This window comes from Aotus nancymaae, unplaced genomic scaffold (genome assembly GCF_030222135.1).
Source record: "Aotus nancymaae isolate 86718 unplaced genomic scaffold, 86718_ANA_hifiasm-v0.15.2.pri h1tg000051l, whole genome shotgun sequence".
Classification (NCBI taxonomy): domain Eukaryota; kingdom Metazoa; phylum Chordata; class Mammalia; order Primates; family Aotidae; genus Aotus; species Aotus nancymaae.
In genome coordinates, this window is record NW_026988465.1 from 17,223,620 (window position 1) to 17,241,574 (window position 17,955).

Consider the following 17,955-nt stretch of genomic DNA (forward strand, 5'->3'; position numbering starts at 1 on the left):
TAAGCAGCAGACACCAGCTGGGCATCCTCCAATTCAATTCGGACACTATCTACCCAGAGAAGTGTTGCATCACACAGATTGAGGGTTCAGTCCCACAAGACCGCCCCCAACTTCTGATACCAGTTGCAAGCCCCAGGTTGTTTTAGCTGTGCTTCTGGCCAATTTGCTGTAAATCGGGGTTCCTATGCCCCCCTCCTCAGATTCAGTTAATTTACTAGAGCAGCCCAAAGAACTCAGGGAACATTGATGTTTACTGGTTTATTTTAAAGGATATTACAGAGGATGCAGATAAATGAAGAAGTGCCCAGGGCAAGGCATTGGGAAGGAGCACTGAGCTTCCATGCCCTCCTTGCATGTGCCACCCTCCAGGAACCTCCTTGTGTTCAGCTACCCAGAAGCTCTCCATACCCTGTCCTCTTGGGTTTTTGGGGAAGCTTCATTATGTTGGCATGATTGATTAAATCACTGGCCATTAGGGATCAACTAAACCTTAGCCCCTCTCCTCTCCCTGGAAGTTCAGAGATGGGTCTGAAGGTTCTGACCCTCTGATCCTGCCTTGGTTTTTCCATTGACCATTGTCCATCCTGAAGCTACCTAGGGGTAGCCGGCCTTCATTCAAATAATCAGCACACAAAAAGACACTTCATCTTCTATAGTAGGTGGGCTTACCTTACACCAAGACTGATAAAGTGAGGGGTTTTAGGAGAGAAAGTCCAGGTGCTGGCTGGACACTCAAATAAAATGACAGATGTTCACCTCAGGCATCAACACAGCGTATACAGTGAAGGGAAACTGCAGAATGACTACCATGCGGCAGGCTTGGAGAACCCCTAGTCAGTTCAGGTCTGGATATCAGGAGGCCAGAGAGCGTTTGGTAGAATATCTGATCGAATGGAGAGCTGGAAAAAATCTGAGGATTTGGTGAGGGCAAATGGTGCCAATGAGCTAGAAAGACAACTGGAAACTCCAAAGAAAACAAGCAAGTTTTACAAGAAAGGATATATAGTCTCAGTACATTGTTTGATCCTGCAGTGAATACTGTTTATATAGTCATGAAGTACAGCAGTGGTTTCTTTATTTAACCAAAACTGATGATGTAACTATTGGGTGGAAACGGAAGAAGTGAGATGGGTATTGTGTCATTGAAGGATGTCAGTACATTAGAACTAAAGTGGCTAAACCAGAAATAGCTGTGTGAGCGTGTCACTTAGAGATACAGAGATGCCTACCAGGAGAAATAGTAAAGGTGCTTCCCCCAGCAAGGCAGCCATTATAATCTCTCTGACCTAGTGGGTTTTGAAAAACCATGTGCATCTATTTGTTTTTTAATTGTCTTAGATTATTCTTAAAAATAAAATAAGCGTATATAAAAAGGACCGCAGTCACCAAGTCATAGATTGAATGGCTTTTATTCTGAAAGTTCTAAGTCAATATGAGATTGCTTTTCCTTTAGAAACATTCATATGTATGTGGTTAGATTCCCAAACTAGTCCACAAGTACAGGTTTTAGTGAAATTACATCCTATTCCTTTTGACCTAGTTTAGAAATCAAAAGAAGAAAATTGACCAACTTTGGAGTCCATTCTAATAATCCAACTGAGAAAGGATGTTTGGAGTTTTCTGCACACCTATTGAGTTCACCGCTTATTCTCTGATATAGTTTGGTTTCTGATTAGGCTTCTCACCTAATGGCTCGCAGAGGATGCTATGCACGTTAGATTCTGAACTTAGCTCTTGCTATAAAAAGCTGAAGACGACCTTGGAGCGCTTCATCTTAGGTAACTTCCTCAATGACAGGTTGACACTGGGAGTGCATTTAACTTGTCATGAAATGGACCGTAAGCTGGTCCCTTCCTCATCATTCTGTACCCAAAGCCCTTCCCTACTCACATGCACCTCCAAACCAGGGCTTTTTCCAAATCTCTGCTTCTGTTCTTATTTGGACAGCCCATTCAATCCCCTGACTTCACTTCCTTATCTGCACAACACAGCTCAAGAGCCGCCACCTCTTAACAGTCTCTCCAGACCTCTACCCACTTCTCCATGCACCCCTCTTCATGCCCCCCGGGACCCCACCCTGTGCTCACTGCCGTATTCATAATACATTTCCCATTGTTTGCTTTCCTGTACACTTGTTGATAGCAGGGACCACAATGTTGCCTTTATCATCACATGCCTATGCAGGGGTTGGTACATAGCAGGCTCTCAACAAATATTTAAATGTATTCAAAAATTATCAGGCAGATTGAGTTAATACAAAGTTACAACTGAAAACTAGCTTCTCTTAAAATCCTCATGCCCTGACCCACTAACCTAATGGCCAGAGTCCAAGTGAGATTCAGCCGTGGTCTGCTCTGAAGCTGGAAATTCCCTCCTTTGGGTTATTTCACTGATGTACTTAACTTGGTCTTCATTCTTTCTATTTCCATTTTATTTCATTTTCCTTCTTCCTTTGTTTAAAATACGTGTCTCATCTTTGGCTTTGAGACAAAAGGTATCATTTATCAAGTTGTATCCCTTTCCCAATCTCCTAGTAGCTAGGGAGAAGGGAGTTTATTTTAGCATTCACAGTTTGTTAACATACAGCAGGGCCATGCCTTTTTCTTGATTTGATTTTTCCTGTGGCTCAGCTGCATGGTGGATAAGAACATCCTTCCCCCACAGCATGAAGCTGGATGCCCTTTCTGGTGGCATATCCCATTTCTGTTTTGAACCCGTACATATTGAATGGTACATAAGATGTTTAACAGTGTAGAAAATAAACCACCAGACTTCTGTTTAACCCCAAATGGAAACGATTTTGCTTTTCTTGTTATGCAAGTAACCCACGCTCACTTTAAGACGATTTTCAAGTATAAAAAGCTAAAAAGAAGAAAGTAAAATCACCATAAGCCTACTATCCAAAGATTAATGCTCTTCGACTATTTCGTGTGTGGTGTGTATCCTTAGATACTCACTTTCTATGCATATAATTTTCTTACAAAAATAGTTTTACTATTCACACCTGCTTTTTTTAAAAGTTACATATGTCGCTGTACATCATTATTAATTGCATAACAGTTCATGATATAAATGTACAATAACTTACTGAATTTTTCTTTTGAGGTTGGGCATTTATATTGGACATATGTGGAAAAAAATCAAATAGTCAAGAAACTGGCTTTGCTGTTTTTAATAGACAAACCCTAGAAACAACCTAAAATGTTGAGGATGTGTTCCAAGAAGAAATGCCAGTTACTATGGTGTAATGTATATGTAGACACATCACTTCTTCAAATAAGATCAAAAATTGCAGAAATATAAACATGAAGTCATTAGTCACCTAATTTTACTTCCTGGAGATAACCACCATTAACATTTGATGTGGAGCTCTTTTCAGGCTTTTTTTCTCTATGGATATAGGAAAAAATTTAGTGAGGTCTGTGGTTACATAGTTTTTTATATTACACATATCTCTGCAACTTTAATTTTTCTCCTTTATATTTCTTGAAAATCTTTGGAAGTCATCTATGGAGATTAAACTCCAACCTGCCCTCCCTCCCCTCTACACACACACTAACATCTATCCCTTCTGCAGGTTGGTAACACTGGAGCTTTGTAATTTACCTGCCAAGGGACTTTGGGAATTTATTCCTTGGTTCATTCAAAATAAATAAGTCCATTTGACTGATTGCATGCCATATGCAAGGCTCTGGGGAAACTAAGCTGCTTACGACCTGAGCTTAGAGTCCAGGGAGGAAGCCTGGAGTGTGCATTTGTCATGATGGTAAGATCGTGCTATGGCAGCACGGATGTTGCTATGGAAGCAGAGGAAGGACATCTCGATAAGGCCAAGGATGTCATGGTCACTGACAAATTATTTGAATAGACCTAGGTTCAAATCCTGGTATCTGTGCCAAACATGGCATCTGTAATCCCAACGCTTCGGGAGGCTGAGGTAGGAGGGTCATTTGCACACAGGAGTTCAAGATCAGCCTGGGCAAAACAGCAAGTCCTCATCTCTACCAAAAAAAAAAAAAAATTAGCCACTCATGGTGGCACTACTCAGGAGGCTGAGATGGAAGGATTGCTTGAGCCAGGAGTTTGAGGCTTCAGTGAGCCATGATCATACCGCTGCCCTCCAGCTCGGGTGACAAAGCTAGACCCTGTCTCTAAAAAAAAATAAAATAAAAGTTCTAGTATCTGTCACTTGTTAACTGAGACGTCGGGTAAGCTGGGTATAGTAATGCCTGCCCCACAATGCCAGCATGAATATTCACCGGGAAAATGATTATAGGAGAAGAGGATTGAATGTCCATTAGTAGATGTCTGGTTAAATAAACCATGGCATATTAATTAATATAATATTATGCAGCTATGAGAAATTAGATCATTCTGTGTGTTCTGGTAGTGTCTAACTCGGACGTGTGTTACTGATAGAAAAGTGTGTGGTTTGCTACGGTTTATGTGAAAACCTTTTTAAAGATGCGATGGTAGGTAGCTATACATACTTGTATTTACATAGACTATCTGAGAGGATATTCAAGTAACTTAATAGTGCTTACCTTTGAGGCAGGGAACTGGGATCAGGAGTAGGAAGAAAGTTTACTTTCCAATTACACTCACTTATGCTGCTTCAATTACCCTAGACATTTACTATATGTAAAGAAGAGTTTTAAAATCATGAATAAAGTGTGTCATTAAGGCAATAGCAATTTAATACAGCTATTCAAATATTTTTATATGGGACTTTTCGCAGTCTTTTCATGAAGTAGTTAGAAGCATGGACTTGCAGGTATGCTTGCTGGCTACAGAATCTTGGAAAAGTTAATCACTCTAAACCTCCCTTTTCTTCTATAAAATAGGAAGTAATAATAACCACCTTATTGAGGGTGTCATGAAAATAAGATAACAAAATTGAGTGGAAAACAGTTAACATGGTGCATAGTATATTATTATAAACACTCAAGCGTTTGTTGTATAATAATTAATACTAAAGGTCTATATCTATCAGTGGTATTAATAATAATCTAACTCAGCTGCCTTCTACCACAAAGGGAGACTTGTGGGCTCACACAAATGGAAGTCTGTGGAGTGTCTGCATTTGGGTTTGGCCGTATCTGGCACCTCCCTTGAGGGCATTGGGACTCAGCCTCTCTCCAGCTCTTTCTTTTATGTCGACTCAGTTCCCAAGTAGCTCCAGGCTCGCACCCTACTGGCCTGATAATGCCCAGTGAAAAGAACCCAGTTCTTTCCCAGAGGTTCCCAAGAAAAATTCCAGGATTGACTGATTCATCCTGCATTGGTCATGGGCTCATCCTTACCCCAGACACGTGAGCCTTGGGATTGAGGCCAGGATTCAGCACTCACCTCTACAACCTTGATGGGAAGAGTCTTCCTAAAATGTTGAGCAATCTCCAGTCTTTTGTTTTCATGCTTGGAGACTAACAGAAACTAAGAACATCGGTAGAGCTCCTTCCCCAGTGGAAAAAAATAGGGGCAACAGATATCAGATATCAGGCAGGCAGACTATGGATGTTCCCCACTGGCTCCAATGATCATTCTTTTGAGGTTTTATTTGTTCTTGTTTTGAGAGAGAGATGGGAGTCTCACTGTGCTGCCCAGGTTGGTCTCAAACTCCTGGACTCAAGTGATCCTCTTGCCTCAGTCTCCCAAGTACCTGGGACTACAGGTGCATTACCGTTGCACCCAGCTCTAACTGTATACATTTTCCTACATAGATTTTCAGAAATGCTTACCAGTACCCCTTTTTTATTGCAGAGGCATGTTATTATCCACGAGGCTGAGGTTTTAACATTAGCACATACCTTGTTTATAGTAGAAATTACCCTGGAAAGTCCACACAGAATCTCACATAGCCAGGCTTTACCGCTGCTTGGGACCCAATGGCCCGTCCTTCTGTTGAGCGCTGGATAAATTGGTTGTTTTACTGATGGGGGCATGCAATGTAAAGATGTGTGCATAAACAATGAATACCTCTCTGGCCAGCACAGTGCTCACACCGTGAGCTAACAGAAATTGAGATGACCAAGAGAAGAGGTTTCCATCTACCCTGGTGCTCAGCCCAGGGCAGGGTGGTGTAGACAGAGGTCACCCGTGCTATTTAAATCCTGCCATATGGTTTATTGTTTTACCAAGCATGTACGCTTGATTTTTCTAGGTTAAGCATGAAAATAATGCTGCTTCATCCAATATCGAAATTCTTAGCCCTTTTCAAGAGAGTCTGATTATTGCACCCATGCACTGAGACCAAACTGGTAATATGTGGTCCCCACAAATCCAGAGGAAAAATAACGGGATAACCCAGCAGGAACCTCCATTTGGAAAAGAAGAAACGACATAAAGTGGTCACCTCCTTCTTGTCGTGTCCTCAGCAGGGATGGCAGCTCGCAGAGCCAATAAGTCCACCCCGAGTTCCACCTCCCGGGAGGAATTCTGGGGCTGCCCCTCCCTCACACCTCACTTACTTCCGGTGTGGCTTTGGGACTTAATGATTGATTTCCTTAGGGGTTCAATATATCATGGGCCTTCGCTTTCTAGACTTAGTGATTCTCTGGCAGTAAAAGTGCCTTTAAATTTTAGTAGCTTGTCCGTCTGACATTTAGATTTCGTCAATTTATGATTTGGTGCTTAGTAACCAGAGTCCTACGTGAAGACTGGTCCTGGTCTTTTGGATTTAGGTCTCAGTCTCTTAGCAGCAGACCTCTGGAAATTTCCCTAACCTACAGTTCAGTGCTTCCATAGGTTCTTTGCCTCATGGCAATCTGCAATGGTAGCCTGGGAGGGAGAGGCAAAACTAACAGCCCCCAGCCTGCTGGCCACTGGGTGGTTCTTTACTACTGAGGCACAGGGCCCTACGAGTTCTGGGTCCCAGACTCTTTTCCAACTTTGCCTTCCTTCTGTTGACTTTATTTTTATCTTTTGAGACAGTCTTGCTCTGTCACCTAGGCTAGATTGCAGTGGCACCAACCTCCACCTCCTGGGTTCAAGCAGTTCTCGTGCCTCAGCCTCCTGAGTAGCTGGGACTACAGGTGTGTGCCACTACACCGGGCTCACTTTTGTATTTTTAGTAGAGTCAGGGTTTCACCAGGCTGGTCTCAAACTCCTGACCTCAGGTGATCTGCCCACCTCGGCCTCAAAGTGCTGGGATTACAGGCGTGAGCTACGACACCCAGTCCAACCGTTGACTTTAATTTGGGCAGAGAATACAGCTCTGTGTCTTCTTAGATGGCTTTCTGCAGAGAAGACCTCCATAGCAAAGCTGTTTTCTTTGAGGTGGGCCAGCCTCAGATGAAGTTTCTCTCTATCTGCAGTGTCTTCCTGGCAGCCACAAGAAGTGACCAGCACACTCTGCCACTCTAACAAGGCCTGAATTACCATATGATGGCACCATAGCCATCTTGACTCAGCCAGTTCCACAGGCCGTTGCTGGCAAACATCGCGCTTCCAGGTTCCCGACTCATGGTGCTTTCAGCAAAAGGGAGAGTTCATTGGCTAATGTCACTGGAAAGTCTGGGAAAGACCAACTGTTGCCCCCAGGGCATGACCGGAGCCAGAGTTTTGAGTGGTGGTATCGGACCCCTCTCTCTCCTTCTCTCCAGTCTGCTTTCCCCTAGGGAGGCCCCATTCTCAGGCAGCTTTAGGCTCCTCACTTACCAACCCTACTGGAAAGACATACCCGCTTCTTGCCAGGTAGTTCCAGAAACATTCCTAGGATTAGCCTTTGCTCCCCCAGCCTTGGTCATGGGCCATTCAGCCTTTTGGCGGAGGGGGCAGGGAGGACAGGATGGGACACAATGATTAGCCAGGCCAGGATCATCTGTGTGCACAGATGCACCTAGACCCCGGAGGGGATGACTCCGCAAGGAACAAACAGGGAGCTTCTGCCTGATAAAGAGGAAATGTTTGCTGGCAGGCCCATACACGGACTTGACAGAACGGCTGGAATGGAAGATGAAGTCCAGCAAGCAGATTGTCCTTCCGGGGCCATCAGAGTAACGTTTTTAATTCAGCACTGCAGTAGAAAGATAACGTGTGCCACTGAGGCAAGCCACATTGTATACACACACACACACACACACACACACACACACACACATATATATACATATATACACAGATGAAATAATTTTAATGCTACCCTTGACCCATTAACAATACTGGGGTTAGAGATGCCCTGACATAGTCAAAAATGTAGATATATCTTTTGACTCCCCCAAACTTAACTAATAGCCTGCTGTTTGGGGTTTTCATTATTATTATTTTAGTGACGGGGGCCTTGCTACGTTGCTCGGGCTGGTCGTGAACTCTTGACCTCAAGCCACCCTCCCAAGTAGTTGGGATTATAGGTATGAGCCCCGCACCCAGCCCCAATAGCCTACTGTTGACTGGAAGCCTTACCAATAACATAAACAGTCAATTAACACAGTCTGTATGTTACATGTATTATATACTGTATTCTTACAATTAAGCTAGAGAGAAAATGTGATTAAAGAAGGTTTGGAGTGAATGAAAGTGGAATCCATAGGATGGATTCCCCTCATCGGCCAAGCAGGACTAGAGGTGAGGGTGTGTGAAACAGACCATGCTGGTCAGAGTGGGGTTTGCCTGAGTGTCTTACTCTTTGCCCCTAAGATCTAAAGCTGGGTTTCTCCAACTTTAAGGTGTATTGGAATCACCTGGAAGGCATGTTAGATTGCTCAGCCGCCCCATTCTCAGAGTTTCTGATCCAATGCATCTTAGGTATGCTCTAGTATTTCCATTCCCCAGCAGCTGAACTTGGTCCAGGGTTCAAAGTATAGAAGGTGTATGGGCATATAGAGCAGCTGGATGAAAAAGAAAAAGGCATAAGGAAGGGAAAATAGATTTACTATTCATTACTGGAACTGGATCATCATAAAATTCATCCTCGTCATCTTCACATTTGAGGAAGCTGTGGTTAAAGAAAAAGAGGAGGGGTTGGTCTTACTGTCTCAGAGATGGCAGAGGAGGAAGAAAACCTGCATATAAGTGGACACACTCATGGCTGGGTGCAGTGGCTCACACCTCTAATCCCAGCACTTTAGGAGGATGAGGCGGGAGGATTGCCTGAGCCCAAGAGTTCAACTCCAGCCTGGGCAACATAGGGAAGCCCTGTCTCCACCAAAAAAATTTTAAAATTAGCCAGACATCGTGGTGTGGACCTGTGGTCCCATCTACTCAGGAGGCTGAGATGGGAGGATTCCTTGAGCCTGCGAAGTGCAGTGAGCTGAGATCGCATCACTGCACTCCAGCCTGGGCAACAGAGCGAGACCCTGTCTCTAAAAAAATAAAATAAGTGGACACAGTCCAAACCCATGTTGTTCAAGGGTCAGTTGTATTTTATTTACTTCATTTAACATGTGATCACTATCGAGATTGTTGAGATATTTCACCCTGTTTTGTACTAAGTCTTCAAAATTCAGTGTGTATTTTACACTTACAGCACGTGTCAGTTTGGATGAGCTAGCAACCAGTGGCCATCTTTGTAGACAGTGCAGGGTTAGCTGGTAACTTTCCACAGAGGAGCTGGATATGTCTTCCACTGATAAGTTATTACTTACGTTTTCACATCCTGGGGAGTTGTTTTGAAATTGCAAATCTCCTCATTAGAAGAATCTGCCTCAGTTGGGATGCAGTGGCTCACACCTGTAATCCCAGCATTTCTGGAGGCCAAGGCTGGCGGATCACGAGGCAAGAGATGGAGACCATCCTGTCCAACATGGTCTCTACTAAACCCTGTCTCTACTAAAAATACAAAAATTAGCTGGGTGTGGTGGCACGTGCCTGCAGTTCCAGCTACTCTGGAGGCTGAGGCAGGAGAATCACTTGAACCCGGGAGGTGGAGGTTGCAGTGAGTCGAAATCACACCACTGCACTCCAGCTTGGGTGACAAGAGCGAAACTCCATCTCAAAAAAAAGAAAAGGAGAATTTGCGTGAAAATGAGCCTAAATACGAATTTTTGTGCTGAGTATCTGATTGGTGCCATTGATTCTCTGCAACACCTGTCATACGCATACAATTAGTACTTAACAACTGCTTAATCATCTGTCTTCTCTCTTGGACTCAAGCCCCTTATCTATCTTGCTTACCTCTGTTCCCTAAGCCCAACGCCTGATCACCTAGAAGACCCTATGTGGATATTTTAAAATTGAATTTTAGTTAAATTTAAAACTTAGGTAAGGGCTTCTCATTTGCCAGGCTTGGTGGCAAAATAGAAGAAGTAATACTGGTTGAAGCCCAAGACTGCGTGTTTGCAGTATTTGTTTTTCTGATGAAGGACCGTTTGTAGTCTGTGACTAGTTGTGTTACCATTCAATTACTCTTTCTTTCATTGAATATACAGTATATGGAGAGAGTGATTGAAAATCTACAGAAACCCAGGCTATGTGCCAAGAATTGGGTATACAAAGATCAATGGGAAACAGTCCCTGCCTTAAAGGAAATGTGAAACAGATAAGTCTTACAGTAATACCTAATAAGTGTCATGATACAAATAAACACCGAGTGTTTGGGAGCAGAAGGAAGGGGGTCCAGCCCAGGTCAGAGAACGGGAGATGAGCCGGAGAGAGTCACTGTGGAAAGTCAATTTCAAAGTCCCATGGCGCCTGCGATATTCTTAGCATCTAGCCCCATGCCAGGCACATGATGTGTTGAATCAATGAACAAAGTGACTCCTGAACCTAATGCTAGAGGATCGCCGGGCTTGTCCATCTGGGTGTGGACGGACGATCATGGCAGGTGAAGCGAGTGTGCATGACAGCCTGGCCTCCAGTGCTAGAATCCTGGCTCTAGGGAATGACAAGATGCTGAGTGGGGTGGAGCAGAGGGGTGAGAGCTGGCACGAGCCCGCGGCATTTGGCAGGCCAGCCCACAAACTGCCTCCCTTCTTGTTCTTGTCCATATGACCGGTGACGAGAGATCGCACTTTCTTATTACAGGCAAAGCGAAGGCTGGAGCTAGGAGAAAGCGGTCATCAGTACCTCTCAGATGGTTTAAAAACCCCCAAGGGCAAAGGAAGAGCTGCACTACGAAGTCCAGATAGTCCAAAAAGTAAGGATCCTTTCATCTCTTTCCTTATTCTCCTTGGTGTGGAATTTCCAACTTTGAAAGCTTATGGCCGGAAGGATGCCAAGGTGTGAATAATTCTGGCATGTTTGGTTCCTTTCCATTTCTTTCTGTGCTTATCCAAAAAAATAAATACAGTGTCAGCAGACAACCAGCGAAAGGCTACAGAGTCACGCTGGTACCATAAGGGAAGGCTTCGTTTAACTGTATGCACTTTCATTTTTCAACTCGGAATACGAGCTTTTGGCATCATTCTGTATCAAATTTAATTTTAACTTCCCTTAATGGACATTGCTTCAGAGTCTGAGGCAAACTGGATGTCCATGAACTATGCCAGAGTCACTAATGTCTGTGCCGACCTCGATCTCCAGCTCAGCGTATGGAAGTGAAAGAATTGATTGAGCCCAATAAATTGCAGGCCGGTTTTCTTTCTATCGAATACTATTACCATTTCTTGTGGGAGAGAGAAACGTAGGTTAGAAATAGCCAAATAGTCCTTTCTGTGTGTGTTTGCATTTAACATAAGGGCTAAATTACATTTTGTTCTAGCTCCTCCTGTAGTTCATGCATTAGGCAATCCACAAATTATCTGTGACGCTAAATTAAAACCTTAACCTGTGCACCTATGGGGGAACAAGTACAATTTTAAACAAGGAAATTTCCTTTAAGAGAAATGGGGAGATTTGGCAGAAGGCTTTTCTAGGTAATTATTTCTCAAACGAAGCATTATTTGAAAAATTGGGCTGGGCATGGTGGCTCACACCTGTAATCCCAGCACTTCGGGAGGCTGAGTCGGGCAGATCACGAGGTCAGGAGTTGAAGACCAGCCTGGCCAACATAGTGAAACCTCGTCTCTACTAAAAAATACAAAAAAAAAAAATTAGCTGGGCATGGTGGTGTGTGCTTGTAGTCCCAGCTACTCGGGAGGCTGAGGCAGGAGACTAGCTTGAACCTGGGAGGTGGAGTTTGCAGTGAGCCAGGATCGCGCCACTGTACTCCAGCCTGGGCAACAGAGTGAGACTTCGTCTCCAAAAAAGAAAAGAAAAGAAAAGAAAAATGGCTGAACAGGTGATACACGCACACACAGATATCAGAGCCTGAAAGGCCGTTTGTGATGGGTGTGTTTAAGACCCTGTCCTGCGGTGCTAGTGAGATCATAGCCTCGCCCCATCACGGTGGGCCCCATGTGTCCTGGTCCCCTGAGACCACAGCACTCTCATTCATTTGACAGATATTTTTTAGCACCCACTACGTGTAAGTTCTTCATTAGAGCCAGGGAATAGTGTAAGCCAAGGTAGAAACTCTTGAGACCTTCAGGGTAAAATGCTTTCATGAAATCCTGGAATTTTTACTGTCCCTTACTTTTCTAATAAAGAACTTTCATAGCTTTCTATGACTTGCCAACAGCAACGACAGCCGTGCTTCAGATACGAATACTTCGGCTGCAGTGGGAAAGAGAGCTTGCTTGACTGCAAAGACACCCTTCATTTCTTTACCTTTCCCCCTATCCCCCACCCGCTCGGTTTTTGTTTTTCTTTAAGCTCCAAAATCTCCCTCAGAAAAAACGCGGTATGATACGTCCCTTGGTCTGCTCACCAAGAAGTTCATTCAGCTCCTGAGCCAGTCACCTGATGGGGTCTTGGATTTGAACAAGGCAGCAGAAGTGCTAAAAGTGCAAAAGAGAAGGATTTATGATATCACCAACGTTCTGGAAGGCATCCACCTCATTAAGAAGAAGTCTAAAAACAACGTCCAATGGATGTGAGTAGGAGTCGTCCCCGTGCCCCGGCTCTGAGGGGGTCATTTCAAACTGCCTCGTTTCTTAGTTCCCGCTTTCACATACATGCCCACACATTCTTTCTTTTCTCTCCAGCTGTTTTCTTCTCTTTTCCCTCCTCAGCTTCTAAGCCAGAAGTTCGAAGTCTCTTTACAGAGAGACTTGGTTTAGATACTGTCAGAGATAGAAGGATTTATATTTGATAACCGTCAAGCAAGGGGAGCCTGGAACGGTCCCTGCAGTTGGAACCTGGAATGCTGTTCACCTGTTACGTTGATGTGTGTGTGCCCACATGTGTATCTCACAGGCGGGTACATGTCTTCAGCCTGCTTCTAATAAGAATCTGAGGGCTGGGCGCGGTGGCTCACGCCTGTAATCCCAGCACTTTGGGAGGCCAAGGTGGGTGGATCATGAGGTCAGGAGATGGAGACCATCCTGGCCAACATGGTGAAAGCCCGTGTCTACTAAAAATACAAAAAAAAAAAAAAAAAATTAGCCGGGCGTGGTGGCGCATGCCTGTATTCCCAGCTACTCAGGAGTCTGAGGCAGGAAAATCGCTTGAACCCTGGAGGCGGAGGTAGCAGTGAGCAGAGATTGCCGCTGCACTCCAGCCTGGCAACAGAGCAAGACTCCGTCTCAAAAAAAAAAAAAAAAAAGAATCTGGAGATGATGGCTTATGGGTCATCTATTTGTATATGTACAACTGCATAATCACAAGTATCTTTATCCACGGCTCTAATAGCAGATTAACTCACTTTCTGTGTAAACGAAGGCGAGACTTAAACACCTCCATTTCATCTGTAGAGCAGGGATGGTAGCGTGATACTTGTACGCCCACACGTATGATCACGTATATGGTAATATATTGTGAATTTTAGAGCATCTAAATTGGCAGTAATTGTAAGCACAGTATTGAACTATTAAAGTATTTTGGAAGGAATAATTCTGTTATAGGAGGGCTTTGAAAAAATACTAATTCAGATAGAGGATGCGCAGGTACCTTTTTGCACTTTTCGGAACTTTGTGACAGTTTGGTAACCCATTCTGGCCTCTGGTTTACGGAAACATATTGGGTGCTGGTCTCAGTTCTTGCATACATCTGTTTCCTTTACTTCCTTTTTAGTTGTTGGTATAAGACCCTCAGTAATTTCCTGGGCTTCTCATGCTTTTTTGGATTTTTTTTTAATCACTCCATCTTCCCTGTCTTTATCTTTTTATCCTTTTTCTCTTTTCTTCCACCTGGGAGCCACGGGGCAGGGAGGCAGGCAGTTGCCTTATTTTGCCCTCTGAATTTGAACCTTCTGAAGACAGGCCTCCCCTGGAGGAAATAATCCTGAAAATAGCAGTGGTCTTTCACCCAATTTCTATGCCGTGAAAAGTGCAGGACTGTATTTATGAAAAAAATATATATGTATACATGTTGTAAATGTAACACTTGGCTAACAAGCAATGTGACCTCCTGTGTCAAGAGGAGACATTTACCCAAAGGACCATTTCTCCTTCCCCTCCCTCCCCTGAGTAGCCATGAACAGTCTGTGTTTGGGCTTCTAGGGGCTGCAGTCTGTCTGAGGATGGGGGCATGCTGGCCCAGTGTCAAGGCCTGTCAAAAGAAGTGACCGAGCTCAGTCAGGAAGAGAAGAAATTAGATGAACTGATCCAAAGCTGCACCCTGGACCTCAAACTGTTAACCGAGGATTCAGAGAATCAAAGATATCCTTTGTGCCACTGGTTCACTGGGGGTTAGTGCTTCCTAGACTATTTCCAGAGTTGACAATCTGACTTTTATGCACAAGGTAGATTGTTACTCCGATTCAGTCACGCAAATGAGTACACATGTGCCTGCATGTGTGTGTATGCACGTGTGTGTGCAAACCAAGTTCGCTTTGCCTAAAAAGTCACTATTTATGGTAAGATCATCACCAACTTGATCCTATTATGATCTATTTTGATACCAGGTGGGAACTGTTTTTTAAAGTGTTTTTTTCATGTGTGGTCGAGACATATGGGTACACTCATAGCGTAAGGCCACACTATTAAAAGATGCACAAGGTGTCGGTATTAATATTAATGACAACACTAAGCAGATTCGTCTTTGGCTTCCCAGATTTTTGGTGGGTGTTAGCTGTCACTGTTGGGGTTCTCACATTCTATTTTCTTTTCACCAGATATTGTAGCAATTGAAATTGATTGAATCTATCTGATTGGGCTATAGTTAAAGGGTTTGAAAGAGTAGAGAAAAATTATACTATAACTCTTAAAGTGCACTCTGCTGATTCCCAGTACAAAAAATTGATTTCAGAAGCACCCTCCAAGACCTGAGAAACTCCTTTGAATTCATCTGTTCCACTACAAACATTAGTCCTTGGAAATCAAATACACAAGGTCAGTTCTTGTTCTCAGCTTCCTGACAATCTATTGATGATCTCAGGAAAACTTGCTCTTTATATCATCTGACTACAGACAAAACAAGGGAGCGATTGCCTCATTATGTCAAACAAGAAGACTTGGCAGTATTCTCAGTTATTAGAAGAAGACAAAAAACAATACTGGAAGTTATCGCATCCCTAGTTTTAGTTCCAAAGTTCCCGATTCCACATTTGCCATTATTTGACAAAAATTGTGTTCTGCCCAGATTCTTCTAGTGGCTCATCTTTAACAGGCTCCCCCTTGGAGGATATGGAGGTATTTATTTTCTTCCAATGTTGGCAGTTTTTCAAAGCTGCAATTGTTCATTTCCTGTTGACCAAAGAATTAACCTTGTCAGCTGATAATTAGTGAGATGGAAGAGAGGCGTAGTGATTTGGACCCCCAGTGGTGGGCAAAGTAGGTTTATAGGGGAAGAAACCAACAGTTGGGCTGTTATATTCATTGTTTGGTTAGGAGCTCCGTTGTGGAAGAGATGGGTGGTTACACGTGATTGGCAGCCTTCCGGGACATGTGGCCTATGGCATTGCCACCTATATTAGCTTTCTCTGGGGCCTTTGTTGCAGAAAATGAAAGCTTCCTTGCAGGGAACCTAGAACCCAAGGAGTAAATTCAGGAGAGAGCCGCAAAGGAAGCACTTTTAAGTTCGTAAGATTAGAAAATATATTTGCACAATGTATTTCAGTTCACCATTCAGTTCCCAAATTGGTACAGCTTGTTCACAAATGTGTTGAAATTTTCCTTCCTGCAGCATGTTGAGTAATTGTAGATGAGTTTTTCTTTTACACTTGATCTTAGCCAAAAGGCCAAGAAGCGATGAGTTTTTATTTTACTAAGTTCTTGTCATACCGTTTTTTGACAGTGGGCTGTAGTGTAAGTACCTGGTTGTCAGTAAAATTTAGAACTGCCTGGCCCTCTATAAAGGCATCCGTTGGCTTCTTTGATGGTATATGTAGTGACCTAAAACCCAGAATCCTGCAAGAGCAGCCACTATCAGCTCAACACTGAATTAGCCATCATCTCAACGATAAAGATTTGAAGGAAATAGTCTGATAGATGCTCTACATCTCTACATGTGTATGCAGCTTTTGTGTGAATGTGCTTTTTTCCTAGAGGAGTAGTTTCATAGCTGCCTTCAGTTTCTAATAAGAAGCTACTATAGCTGGGCATGGTGGCTCACACCTGTGATCCCAGAACTTTGGGAAGCTGAGGTGGATGGATCACTCAAGGTCAGGAGTTCAAGACCAGCTTGGCCAACATGGTGAAACCCCGTCTCTACTAAAAATACAGAAAATTAGCCGGGCATGGTGGCAGGTGCCTGTAATCCCAGCTTCTCAGGAGGCTGAGGCATGCAATTCGCTTGAACCTGGGAGATGGAGGTGGCAGTGAGCTGAGATCAAGCCACTGCACTCCAGCCTGGGTGACGGTGACAGAGTGGGACTCCATCTCAAAAAAAAAAAAAAAAAGAAGCTACTATTGTGAGGGACATAATTTCTTCTAGGCTCTCTAAGCCCTCCGCTTTTTTTTTTTTTTTTAATATTAAGCATATTAGATCACAGAATCTTAGCTATTATATACATTATACTACCCGCTGAAATGCCTTCATTGGTTTGTTACTTGCTGTTTTAGGAATTTTTTGTGGGTTCATATAAAAAATAATAACTGGCTAAAGACATTGTCCATTAATTGTTTACTCCATGTCCCTTATATAAGAAAACCATGCAGACTTTTCTTTTTTAGTGCCAAGTGTCAAGCTCACTTGAATACTTTTGGCATATCATAAGTACCATGTTCTTTCATGATAGCCTTTAGGTTTGGCTGCCAGGACATTTTAAAGAATTGTTCAGTGCTTAGAGAAAAACCGCCAAGGCCAGGCACAGTGGCTCACACCTGTAATCCCAGCACTTGGGGAGGCTGCAGGCAGGGATCACTTGAGGCCAAGAGTTCAAGACCAGCCTGAGCAAAATGGTGAAACACCATCTCTTCTAAAATACAAAAAATTAGTCAGGCGTGGTGGTGCGCACCTCTAGTCCCAGCTGCTCAGGAGGCAGGCTGAGGCACAAGAATTGCTTGAACATGGGAGGTGGAGGTTGCAGTGAGCTGAGATTGCGCCACTGCACTCCAGCCTGGGTGATAGAGCGAGACTCTGTCTCAAAAAGAAAAAAGAAATCAGTGTTTCGCAGATCACCTGAAAACTGCTTTCTTCCCCATGAACACTGAAATATTGATAGAGTTAACATAGTGCCAAAGGATAATTTTTCTAACCGAAATAATGGCGCTCTTTGTAAGCAATACAAAATCACAAGCAGCCTAGGTGCACTTAAGAAAACAAGCTGTCTGCCTGAGCAGTATTCTGAGTTCTTCCACTAACATATCTGTTACTTATTTATTTGTTTGGTGGCTGCTGACACTTGCTTATAGATAGAAGTAGCTGGAGTTTCAAAAAAATTACGGTTAATAGAGATTAACTTTTTTTTCCTGCAAATTGAAATCTGCCATCACTCAGTTTGAGTGACAGAACACTTGATTGGAGTTCATGGAATATCTGTGCTGCAAAGTACTGTGGCTTCAAGATAAAATTTCTCACCTAAGTGGTTTTTGATTTTCATATGATCATTTATTTTAACTATGCAGTTTCTGTGTTTAATATTTTAAATAGCCACAGTCT

The 17,955-nt window shown here is 43.4% G+C and overlaps 1 protein-coding gene across 3 annotated transcripts in view; it reads left to right on the forward strand.

The window, feature by feature from the left end:
- The window catches only part of E2F3 (E2F transcription factor 3), a 95,998-nt gene that overhangs the window by 70,169 nt on the left and 7,874 nt on the right, over positions 1 to 17,955 (forward strand). For 2 of the 3 annotated variants that reach the window (XM_012476582.2, XM_012476583.2), the window contains exons 2-4: positions 10,960 to 11,071; positions 12,628 to 12,847; positions 14,415 to 14,573. In XM_012476582.2, the coding sequence (XP_012332005.1) occupies positions 10,960 to 11,071; positions 12,628 to 12,847; positions 14,415 to 14,573 (491 nt within the window). The remainder of the gene's footprint in view (positions 1 to 10,959; positions 11,072 to 12,627; positions 12,848 to 14,414; positions 14,574 to 17,955) is intronic. The other variant, XM_012476584.2, reaches the window with a different exon arrangement.